The sequence below is a fragment of the Capronia epimyces genome (genome assembly GCF_000585565.1).
Source record: "Capronia epimyces CBS 606.96 chromosome Unknown aczIQ-supercont1.1, whole genome shotgun sequence".
Classification (NCBI taxonomy): Eukaryota; Fungi; Ascomycota; class Eurotiomycetes; order Chaetothyriales; family Herpotrichiellaceae; genus Capronia; species Capronia epimyces.
The window spans coordinates 4633314-4645272 of NW_006912904.1; the positions used below are offsets into that span (position 1 = coordinate 4633314).

At 53.0% G+C, this 11959-nt stretch overlaps 3 protein-coding genes across 3 annotated transcripts; 1 reads left to right on the forward strand and 2 right to left on the reverse strand.

The window, feature by feature from the left end:
• Positions 1 to 1356: 1356 nt before the first annotated feature.
• A1O3_01677 (uncharacterized protein) lies at positions 1357 to 7020 on the reverse strand (the record flags this gene model as incomplete). The annotated part of the gene is made up of 1 exon (XM_007731820.1): positions 1357 to 7020. The coding sequence occupies one exon, from the start codon at positions 7018 to 7020 to the stop codon at positions 1357 to 1359; it is 5664 nt and encodes a 1887-aa protein (XP_007730010.1).
• Positions 7021 to 7856: 836 nt separating this feature from the next.
• Positions 7857 to 9670, forward strand: A1O3_01678 (glutathione synthetase; the record flags this gene model as incomplete). Its single annotated transcript, XM_007731821.1, has 2 exons — positions 7857 to 8158; positions 8302 to 9670. 2 exons carry the CDS (start codon positions 7857 to 7859, stop codon positions 9668 to 9670), a joined length of 1671 nt encoding a protein of 556 aa, XP_007730011.1.
• A 540-nt stretch (positions 9671 to 10210) lies between these two features.
• Positions 10211 to 11719, reverse strand: A1O3_01679 (uncharacterized protein; the record flags this gene model as incomplete). Its single annotated transcript, XM_007731822.1, has 3 exons — positions 10211 to 11292; positions 11340 to 11573; positions 11623 to 11719. The coding sequence occupies 3 exons, from the start codon at positions 11717 to 11719 to the stop codon at positions 10211 to 10213; spliced, it is 1413 nt and encodes a 470-aa protein (XP_007730012.1).
• Positions 11720 to 11959: the final 240 nt, after the last annotated feature.

Here is an 11959-nt window from a genome sequence, read left to right on the forward strand (position 1 = left end):
CCCAAACTGAACCCCGCAACCACGACGACATGATCTCGCGACTCTTTCTCGTTCTCATTCTCGTTCTTGTCCTCGTTCTCGGTCTGGTCGTATCTCGGACTCCTCTCCAAATCCGCCGCGACGAGCGACAGGAAGGGATGATAATAAGAAATCAAGCCGGGGTTTCCAGTGATGAAGAACACAATTGTGAGCTGTTGCTGCCGCCGCCGCTGTTGCTGCCGCCTCGTAGAATCGCTCCCTGCACCACTGCTTTCGCCTGAGCCTGAAGGTGTTCCGCTATTCCTATTCCCATTCTTGCTGGTCGACCAGTTGTCTCTCCGCGGCGGCCTCGGCCTCGTTGCGTGTCCATCACCATCACCACTACCACTACCACTACCATCACCACTACCACTACCACTACCATCACCACTACCGCCGCCTCTACCGCCGCCACTACCACTGCCGCCAGCGTCCGGGTCAGGGTCAGCGTCAGGGTCAGCGTCAGCGTCAGAATCAGAGCCAGAGCCAGAATCAGAATCAGAACCAGAGCCAGAGCCGACTTTTGCCGCTGCCGTTCTCCTTCCTGTCAGAGGTTCCGGCACGTGAAGAAATATATCCGCCGAGACATGCGAGGTCAACTTGAATGCCATTTCTGCGCTGGTGGGTGGACGCAAAGCCGAGGTGGAAGACCATGCATTGGCAACACCCAAGTTTGTTGTTCGTTGTTTCTTACACCATCAATTAATCACAGTGGATAAGGTAGATATCTCCAATTGTCAACCCCTTCCCCTTCCCTTCTGTACGATTGAAAGAATGAGCCACTGCTCCGGACAGATGCAGTATGTCATATGTCATCTCCAACCCAATCCCGGGTTGAGGAACTATTCACATCAACTTATTTGGTAGTAATCTAAAGCTCAGCCATGTGGACTGCTCAACATCTACAAAGAAGCTGCATATTCGTCATTCATTCCTTAATTGAAAGTTCCAATTCCAGCCAAGGTTGACCTTGGACCGTCTGCTAGAACACACGCCTCGTCATTCAGCTCATGTCGTGTGAATCGTGTGAATCTTCGCTCGTAAGGTATGTATGTCATCAAGCGCCCATATCATGTGCTTCGTAAACCCTTTTTTCGCCGGCCCATCACAATGAAGTGCTCGCAAGGGGTATCTTCCTGTCCACAAAACGCCTGTCCAGCCCAGTAAAGCAGAAAACTAATCTAATAAAACATCGTCGCCATGCAAACTGTGCATCCATTTTCAACTTCCTCCTCCGGGATCCGCTCCCAAGCACTGAATCAGCGATCCTGCCTTCAAGCCCAAAGATAGTCTGCGTCGTCGATTCTGACTCAAGCACTCCGTACTGTATGCTCGCTTTCATGACATCAGGATGTCAGGGTCTAGACTTCCCGCACGACGGTGGTCAATTTGGTCGACGAAGTCCTGGAAAGTGTCGTCATACGAGAGAAGGGCTCCGGGCATAGTACTCGACGGGAATTGATTAGGGTGACCGTCCGGTGGAGCATCGAAGTCCTGTCTTGCAAATGGAGGCATTATGGCAGCGGGCTGTGCAGGCCTCGCTTGACTAACAGCACCACCCCGGGAGGGAAATGATGGAGCCGTCGAGGATGGCATAGGAGGAGGGTAGGCCCCAGGCACTGGACCCGGGTGCGTGCTTGGATAGGGGAATCGGGTGGCAGAAGCATAAAGAGCTGCTTGCTTTGCTTGCCATGCTACCGGATCCTCTCGCTGTAAACGCTGGTCCCGGAATTCTTCTTCGGCGGCTTTCTGCTCCTCATCATTCAACTGCTCATCCTCTTCCTTCTGGAATGTCTCTGTCAGCACGATGCTGCGAACACAGTCCAGGCGCTGTATGACAATGTCAAGCACCTTCGGGTCCTTTCCCAGACAATCTGCAAAATCTTGCCGAGGAACATCCTTGACTGGGAACAGATAGTCTGCAGTTGACTTGGAGGCGTGACGCTTGGGCTTTTTCTTGTCCACCACGCGCCCAAAAAGCTGTGTCTTGAAAACAGCCTTATTAAAGAGCACGTCTTCAAAGGTACCTCCTGACTGAAAACGGTAGACGAAGACCGGCGCCTTCTGGTTGAGCCGATACGCCCTCCCAATGGCCTGTTCTTCCCACGAAGGATTGAAGCTGAAATCGAATATGATGACGCGATTTGCACCTTGTAGATTCAATCCAAGACCTCCTGCCCTCATCGATATCAGAAATACCTGCGAAGTATTCTTTTGATTGAAATCTTTGGTCGAAGCCTGGCGCGTCGAGACATCGGTCTTGCCGTCTAGTCTGAAGTACGGGAACTTCATCATCTTCAACATCTTCTCCAGATAGTTCAAGGTCGGAATGCTGTGAGTGAAAACCAGTGTCTTGTCGCCGTTTGCGTTTGCTTCTTTCAGGATTTGCTGTACCGCAAATGTACGATAAGAGAGTGTAGGGTCATCTATGACTCCGGGAATGTCCACCTCCTTGAAGAGTTCAAGGACCTGCTGCATAGCTTCATTCAAAGGCCCCGTAGTATCAAGTTGCGCGTCCTCCTTCACATTCTCAGGTGATGTTATATCAGCTAGCTGATTCGGGGCTGCATCCTTGCTCTCTTCAGCAGCAGCAGCAGCAGCGGTGGAGAGGGAGAAATCGAGCTCCTCATCTATCTTGGCGATGCGTTCCTTGAGCTTTATCAGAAAGCAAAAAGGGTGATGGCAAAGCCATGACAGCATTGCGATCCAGTCCCACATCTTCGCATTCCGCGACTTCGCATTTGTTCGGCTGAATGTCTCTAGCATATACTTGACGTATATGTTATAGGCTCGTTTCTGCAGCTCCGTAAGCGGGACCGTGATGAAGAATTCGGTCTTGGTCGGCATGTCTTTCTCGATGGCAGAAATATCGGCTCGATTGATTTTCGGATCCAAATCCCGCTTGAGGACATGTAGTTTGCGAAGACACAGACGTCTCTCAAATGCGCTGCTGTCACTGTACAGCCCTTCAATGATAGGTTCGGAGTACTTGGACCGAAAATGCACAATCGTCCCAAGATAGCCGGGGGCAATCCAGTCAACCATAGTGTAGTACTCCTCAAGGTGATTGTTGAGCGGCGAACCAGTCAACGCGATACGGCTTGTCGTCTTGAAACGCTTCGCATATTGGTTTATCGTGGATGTGGAATTCTTGAGCTTGTGTGCCTCGTCTGCAATTACAAGGGTCGGATCTTCGAAAAAAATCTTTTCCACATCAATGTGGCCTCCCTTATCTTTGGCACCAATACTCTTCGAGACCATTCTCCTGAACCTCTCGTAGCTCGTGAGTAAAACTCCCCCATGTCTGGACCACTCGTGAAGCGTGCCTGTGTTTGATGTGTCCAGCTTGTAGATTGTACCGAGAACATCGTTCGAAGGAGTCCACAAGAGCAATTCGTCAAGCCAATTCTCCACCAGTGAAGCAGGGCAAAGGATAAGGGTTCTGCTCTTCCGGAGCCGCGCTGGAATGAGGTCACGGACCGTAGCGTCACTGCTTTGGTTGCACAGTGATATTGCTACCAGTAGGGAGATTACCTGCATCGTCTTTCCAAGTCCCATAGTATGTGCCAGGATGCAGCCTTGGTGCTTCGGATCTTCAATCAATTCGCGCCACATAAACTGAATACCGGTGAGTTGATGTGGTTTGATGCGCTTTGAGATATGGGGATGGAGGTAGATGTACGGCTCTATAGTGTTGATCGGATGTCGATTGTCTCCTTCTTCTGCCATCTGAGTTAGCTTCATGGCCAACTGTTGGCGTCGTTGCTCCTGTTGCTGAATTCGGACTTGATCACTTTGCTGCATATCAATAGCTTGTTGACTGTCCAGGACTTTACGTTTCCGCTTCTTGTGTGATGATGGTGGCACGTAAGGTTCCAACGGATCGCCCCATATAACATCAGTTAGCGGTTCATGGTCCCACATATCCGCATCAGAAAGGGGGCGTTCTCTCTTTCTTTTCTTCTTTGTACTTTGTTGCTGCAGTAGGGTCGGGTCCTGCTTCTCTTTGTGGACGTAGATCCGAATGATATGTTGCAGTAAGCTGTAGAAAGGATCAACCGTTGTTTCCATATCATCAAACGCACAGTCTTTATGTGCTTCAGATGGTGCAGAGTCTCCAACCATATTTTGACCACAAACATATGTGATGTACAAAAGAACCAAAAGCTGAGCGCTGCTTTGTTGTGCTGTTCCGATGGCTCTGATATCGTTATAACCGTCACCACTATCATCATAAACTTCACTGAGGGCCAGCAGCCCGTCAAAGATGACATCTCTGCGCCTAGTGAAGGTTTTCCGAGACTCAATAAACAGGCTGAGATATTCAATCGTCTCTGCATCAAGCTGATAGACGGCTTTGGCAAGAGCCCGGCGTCGGTCAACGAGGGCCTCGATGTCAGACCAATCTGTAGCAATCATACCCTCCACGTTCTCAATATGAGGTAGTCCAGAATCATCCTCAGAGGAGAGACTAGCAGAGTCCGCCATGGACGACACGGAACTCGAAGTCTTGGTCTTGTGCCTCTGCGGAGTTTGCATCGGGGTAGGATTGAGTTCTGGAGTGTGCACTTCGAAGTCTGTACTGGCCTCCTCATGAGTCGTCAATTCATTTTCCGAAGCAGGACTCGAAAAGGTCAAATCCACAGGTTCCGCTACTGTCCGACCCTGTGCACGATATTTGCTCTTTGGAAGGCGTGGCGGGCGATCCAAATCCGAATCCGAATTTTCGGAATCAGAACCCTTTCTCTGAGGGTTTGAGGACTGCTCGAGTACACGAGAGGCAAAGGGCGTTGTGGGAGCGCTCTTGATCTTAACAGACGGAGTAGCGCTAATCTCGAGTCTCAAGGGGCGACGCATAGGCGTTACGATTGCGTCTTCGCCGGTGTCGCTGTCAATATCTGCGTCATCCTCACCGTGTGTGCGAGTGTCGACCGGTATTGATGCAGCCCGCTCAACTGGACTAGGTGTTGCCGTTTCTGAGCTCTGTGGAGTGTTCTCAACCGGAGGGGGAAAGACTGGTCTCGCCACAGGTTGCGCCACATGTTGTGCCACATGTTGTGCCACAGGCTGTACGCTTGTCTTATTGGTGACCTCAGAGATCAATGGATTCCAGTCTAGGTCTGGCTCATGGTGAATAGAGCCAGCATCGGAAGAATCATCCACGAGAAAGTCTTCATCCTCAGTTATGGGATCTGAATCTGATTCAAGAAGTTCCTCGCCCTCTGATAGCTCCTGCGGTTTCCGAGTGCGAGCCTTTTTGAGCGCTGCTGAGCTTGGACGTGTAGGTGGATTGTCATCAAGTAGCACCTGATTGTAGTAGTTAAACTCTTCATACTGGAACACTGCCAACTCGATATTCTGGCATTGCTTCTTGAGTTCGGCTGGAGTGCGCCAGATGTCATCTGCCAGTGCACGCTGAATCTTGGTCTTCATCCTCTCGAAACGGTCTTTCTCTCGGATCACGTACCCAAGCTTGTCTCGGCGATCTCTTCTCTTAGCAGCCTCTGTCCAGAGACGGTAAGCCTTCAACTGGACCTTTACAAGTTTGGTGTCACGCCACTCTTGTTTCATTTCTTCGATTGTCTCGTCGATGGCAGCCACGATTTCAGCATGAGTCATTGTAACCGGCTCCCGGCTGTTCTCATCTTGTTCCTCTTGTATTTCTCTCCAAGTTTCTTCGTCAAGGTCTCCTTCATCGCCTGAATCCCCGTAGACTGGGAGCCCTTCGTCCGAACCTTCGACTGGATACTTGTCAAGTAAGTAATCTAGGTCATGCCAGTTTGATGTATCTTCCGAGTCTTCCTTCGCCGGATCAGTATGGCTGTTGGAGTGGTGCTCGCTCAATATTGTATTGGTAGCAGGAATTTCAGACTTTTTGGTTACAATTTTCTGCACTTCCGGGAAATCCTCCACTCGAAACACTCTAATCTGCCCACCGCGCCGCGGAAACATGGTGAAGTATTGTTCGGAAAACGGTTCTTGAAGTCGATTGTGGCTATAAGGAAGCTTGATGAGGGTATTAGCTTGCGAGAGTTTGACAACATCCTGACGAAGGAAGTGTTTGATGCGTCGCGCGATCACTTTTCTCTGGCCTTCAGGATAACGGCCACTGATGAAAAAGTCGTCAGAGGTATCAAGAGGGGCGCGATAGAAAACATCGCCAAAATCCGTGGAGATTTTGTGATAGAAGACATCCTGCAGAGGTACTGCGGATGGTGAGAGATATGCGGTCCCGACGGCTTCCGTGGCGGTGATTTCTTCTGTTTGTGAGACAAGGGTCGGTGCAATTTTCTTTTTGCCCTTGACGACCTCGTACCCTTGCCTCGGCCTCTTCGAAGCATCCCGTGCGGTGGTATCATTTGTGACAAGGCTCAGGGCCTTTGGAGGGTCTGGGGCAGTAGGGTTAACTACGGGATGTTGAAGAGATGACGGGGTAGCGTTCAACGGCACTGTAAATGAAGCATTGCTCGCCTCCAACAAAGCGTGCCCGTGTGGACTAAGCGCCGTCGCAAATCCTGGTTGACCAGTAGTCCTGTACGACAAGGGCGAAGCTGTGGGTGGCATTGACTCGACGGAAGGGTAGATTCCAAGTCCTGAATATGGAGTCTGAGGAAAAGCTGAAGTGTGCGATTGGGCGATCTGCGTGCTCGTGTAGGCTAGAGACTGTGGTTGCATTCTGGCGATGCTGTCTACCCGGAAAGCCGAATGCTGCCAGCTTATAGAATGGGCACGGAAGTATTCGATGGCTCTCATGATGGCTCTTCTTTGACCAAACGATGCAATACCCAAGTCTTCCTTGAGAGCAACGAGATCCAACGCCAGGAAGTTGTCCCCGTCGACATGATTCTGCCGCAAAGTGTCCTCGAGAACATGCCGATCTGGTATCAACTGAGGCCGTTCTGCGGGCGACCATCTTGGGGTTGGATTCTGGCAAAGTTCATAGACGACCTGATCGATCGACCAGCCGCAGGGGTCATTGTCAGACTCGGCAGAAACCTCCATCGTTGCTCACCAGACGTTGAGGGGTGGAGATGAAGAGGTGATTGAAGCAACAAAAATCCCCGAGGAAGTTGGTCATAGAGACAGAAGTCCGAGGTGAAGTGGATTGTGAAGACTCGCAGGAACGAAAAGCGCAGGCAAGTGAACAACAATTGAGGGCGATATTAAGGTGCAATAGAGACCTTCGTCAGGCCTTTTCGGAATACTGTTGACGAAGAAGAAGTGAAACAGGCTGAGGAACAAAAAGACAAGCGCTCAAGATTCAAGGTGAAGAAGACAGAGCCTGATCCCACAAACGGTCGACACATGAGGCAGTCTGCGCGGAGTTCGCCTGCTCGCATGTTCAAATGTCCACGGCCAGACTCTGCCACCAGGAGACTGCTGTGGGAGGGGCGGCGAGGTAGTAGAAGGCAGAGGTATTTGGGCGATGGTGAATTGGGATTTAGACCAAGACAAGAAGGTTCCAAGTACGTTGGATGCTGTGGGGGCGGAAGACGACCAGTCATTCTTCGCGCAGTCTGTAGGCCGCAGTCTGCCGTCCCAGAGAAGCGTGTAAAGTGGTTTCGCTTGCGCTTGCTTGCACGTGCTTCAAGTTCGGCGAGGGAAGTTTGCCGAGTCTACGAAAAGTACCACTGGCACGTGATGACACGAAACCACGATCTGCCTGCTGACTCGGCGTACCCTGTCGTGATCCCAGATCCAACTGCAACTTTGCAAATTCCTTTGGTTTGACACGCCCTCTACCGTGACCTTGCTCGGCTCAGTCTACGGTTGATCTGCTCTCGCCCCCCATGCGACTGCGACGCTGAATCCTTTTTCGTCTGGCAATATCGGCAACAATGGCCTACAACATCTACAGCGAATATCCCCCGCCATTGACTGCGGACCAAGAGAAGTACCTCGTCCAGACGGTCAAGAATTGGTCGATAGAGCATGCATTGGCGGTCCGGCCATCGAGCGCAATAGTCTCCGAAGAGGCGAACCCGAACCATGTGCTGGCCACGAATGCACCGGTCACTCTGTTTCCTAGTCCGTTTCCCAAGTCGTGCTTCGACCAGGCCCGGAGTCTCCAGCAGGTCTACAACGAACTGTATGCTGCGGTGGCCAGCGACGAGCAGTGGCTTGAGGATGTGATAAAAGAGTATGTTAGCGTTCCTCGTGCACAGCCACGGCCTTCAGGCCAGATCCACAAGCTTGGGGGTCGTAGTTGGGGGTCTTTCTAACCGCCCAGCCCCTCCACTTGACATGACTCTGTTCTTACTGACATTGGGCGTCGCCATGCAGACTGATCGAAGTAGACGACTTCCTGGCTAATCTGTGGAAGATCCACCTGTCCGTCAAAGAGGAAGGTTACGTCCAGGACCTGACTCTAGGGCTGTTCCGCTCCGACTACATGCTGCACGCCCCGGAGGACGACGAAGCGGCGCCGCCGTCTCTGAAGCAAGTCGAGTTCAACACCATCTCGTCCTCCTTTGGCGGCCTAGCCTGCCTGGTGGCAGAGCTGCACACAAGCCTCGCGACGTACCCCTCCCCGGCCAATTCAGTGGCGTACCCTCCTCATCCTCTCTTTGGCAACTCGAGCTCGCCTGATCAACCATCGGCCATCAACTCCGTCGGCCACCCTCCGACCAATGCGGCCGTGGCCACACTAACCGCCGGCCTCGCAGCCGGCCACCAAGCGTATGGGCCGTCCAAGTCGACTCCGCCACTGCCGACGTGCGTCATCTTTCTCGTGCAGGACGGGGAACGCAACGTCTTCGACCAGCTAGCCCTTTCGACGTTCTTGTACAAGGAACACAAGATCCCGTCCTTCCGCCTACCCACGAGCCAAGTCCTCGAGTTGACATCCATCCCATCTCCGGACGCAAACCCAGCTCGTCCGCTGATCTACACCCCGCCGTCGTCCCCGTCGACCCAGTACGAGGTGACTGTCGTCTACTTCCGAGCCTGGTACGCGCCGACAGAATACGCCGCCTCGACATCCTGGGCAGCTCGACACCACCTCGAGCGCAGTGCCGCCATCAAATGTCCCAGTGTGCTGTTGCAGCTGTCCGGCTCCAAGAAGGTCCAGCAAGTTCTGACCTCGCGACCCCCTGGCCCGGACCACCTGAAGGCCTTTCTTCCCGACCACCCCACCGCCACGCTGGACAACCTCCGATCGACATTTGCACCACAGTACTCGCTGTCTTCACCATCTTCGACTACCACCAGTTCTAGCACGAGCCCCGAGGCCGAGCCGGAAGGGATCCGCCTCGCATTATCCGAAGCCTTGGCCGCCAACCACGTGCTCAAACCCCAGCGCGAAGGCGGCGGCAACAACATCTACCGCACCAACATCCCGCCCTTCCTCGGCTCCATACCCCGCTCTCAATGGAAGCAGTACATCTTGATGGAGCTGATCCGCCCGCCCCCCGCGGCCAAAAACACCGTCCTCCGTAGCGACGGCCAGGTCGTCCGCGGCAACGTCGTCTCCGAACTCGGCATCTTCGGCACCTGTCTGTGGAGGAATCCGCTGCGCTCCGCAAGGCCGCAGATCCTGCACAACGCCGAAGGCGGCTACTTGCTGCGCACCAAGGGCAAGGAGAGCGACGAGGGTGGCGTCGCCGCCGGCTTTAGCTCGCTGGATAGCCTGATTCTGTACGAGGAATCTTGATTATGCTACAGATAGAATATCAGTCGACGCCACGTCTTGGCCTAGTGGTCGTGCCGTATTGCACATGACCCCCTTCTGGACATAGACTCTCGTTAGATGAGATGGGGACTAGAGAATTATTACACGTGCACGCAAAATCTCTAAAGTTTTCTTTTCAAACAAGGCCATGCTTTTATTGGGAGCTATCTCTCCTGACCAACGGTCAGAGTCTCTCCAAACGATCTCCAAGCAAAGCGTGGCAAGCCCATAGTTGCGCAAAGCAAACAGCTCGTTCATGACCCCATTACGGGGCTCCGTACAACCCGGTCGTCGGGTGAAACCAGCAAGTGCCCCAAAGGCAAAGTTCCCCATTACAAGGCTGGACCAATCGTGTGGTGCCATGCCCTAGCCCGATCGTCGAGTTGAACCAGCGAGCGCCCCAAAGCCAACATCCCCCATCACAAGACCCAATCGACCGTGTGGTGTGACAGTCTGACATAGCTCTCACTGAGCCAACCGATCACTGATATTTCCAAGAACATCAGAGGTCGCCCCAAAGGTTCAAGTTGGGGTCGAGAGGGTCGAGAGGGTCATCCTCGGTGGGATCCCAGATTCCGTAGAATCCGGGGCCAAGGAGTTGCTGTCAAGATTGTTGAGAGCAGGGATCATGGGCGGGTTGCTGGCAAAAGTGTTGGCAGTGGGCGGCATCCACGAGTTGCTGGCAAAACCGTTGAAGTTGTGAGGCATCGACGGGTTTGTGGGCAAGTTGTACAAGGGCGGCTGTCCTGAGTATGTGTTGTACAGGCCCGTCTGTCCAACCGGGGCGTGAACCGCACCTACTGGCACCCAGCTGTGTTGGACCACGTTGCTGGGCTGAGGCTGTTGTGCCGGCGGTGCTGCCGTCTGCAGCCGCTTTGGGGCGCTGTCGCCCTCATTGTCCTCTGCACGCCGCTTGGTTTGCGTCGTGTTTGTCTTCTGCTTGGCGCTGTCAACCTCCGGCGTCGCCGCAGCATAGTCTGAAGACCATGTGCACAAGTCGCACCCGCCATCAAAGGTGTCATTAGGCTCCTGCTTGTTTCGGGTGCGTTCGAACCAGGTGACAGGAAGACATGAATTGGGTAGCTTAGACCAGTGCTGAAGATCGTGGTTTCGAGCCCGCTCCTGGAGCACCAACAGTAACTCCCAGGCTGTTAGTTTGGCGTTGTCCATACCGTTGTTCACTCTGGGACCCGCCCCTCTGATAAAATGGTCCAGGGGAAGCGTAGTGTGTTGCCAGTTGGTCACACTGACTTCGTACTTCTCAACATGAAGGGGAGAGTAGTCGACCCGCTGGACAAGTTTGACCTTGACAAGTCGAGTAGGAAAGAGCTCACTGACATCCAGGACTGTATTGTAGGTCAGGTGATGCGACGTCAATTCCTCGATGGCCTCGACCTCGGTGCGGTGCGGCTCTTCTCGGTTGATATGCCCGGTCCAGGTATTTAGGAGTTTCCGGCATCCACGCCCACAGTTGTTCTGTAGGATATTGGGGCTGGGCTTCTTGAGACCTATTCCACCAAATGTAGGGTCTGCGACCATGCGGTCAAGGATATCGCTGTATCTGATTCGGGAGTCGATTCGACGCCAGGTTTCGACAAGCCAGCCTAAAAGCTGTTAATAAGTGAACTTCCGTGTTATCAGATTACCGTACCTTCAACATCAACGCTGATGTGGCGAGGGAGCACTTCCAAGGCTCGGAGAGGAGTACCTCCATCACCAAGAACGGGCACTCCATTATCAAGGAGCGGTTCGACCTTGATACCACTGTACCGACTGGGCGGAGGTTCAAGATAGAGCAGGACCTCAGGCAAGTTCTCCTTGCTCCATACGGATTTGTGTGGAAAGTCTGAAGTGTAGAGGGCGGGTGAGAAGGGCAGGATGCCACCTTATGATTGTTAGCTGAGTCTGGGACAAGGGCAAGGACTGAGAGATACCGTTTGAGGCCGAGGCCGCGACTTTAGCATCGTAGTTGATGTCGACCCATTTGCTCACCGTCACGCCGTCCTCTTGTCGAATGCGTACCTGAGGCATGGTTTTGTGGATCTCTCAGCCAGAGAAATGTCAAGAGGGCAACGAAAGACGTGGATAGCGGATCTCTGGAAGACCTTTGCTTGAAAGAGGAGCAGACCAGTGGAAACAGGGAACTCGATGCTGTCCAGAGGAGCCTGGGATTCTCTAATGCTTGAGTGCTGCCGCTGGATTGCTTTCGAGTAGATAGCCTTGCGAGAGCGAAAATTGAGGCGTGCGTAGTGTGTGCTAAATTTGACAGAG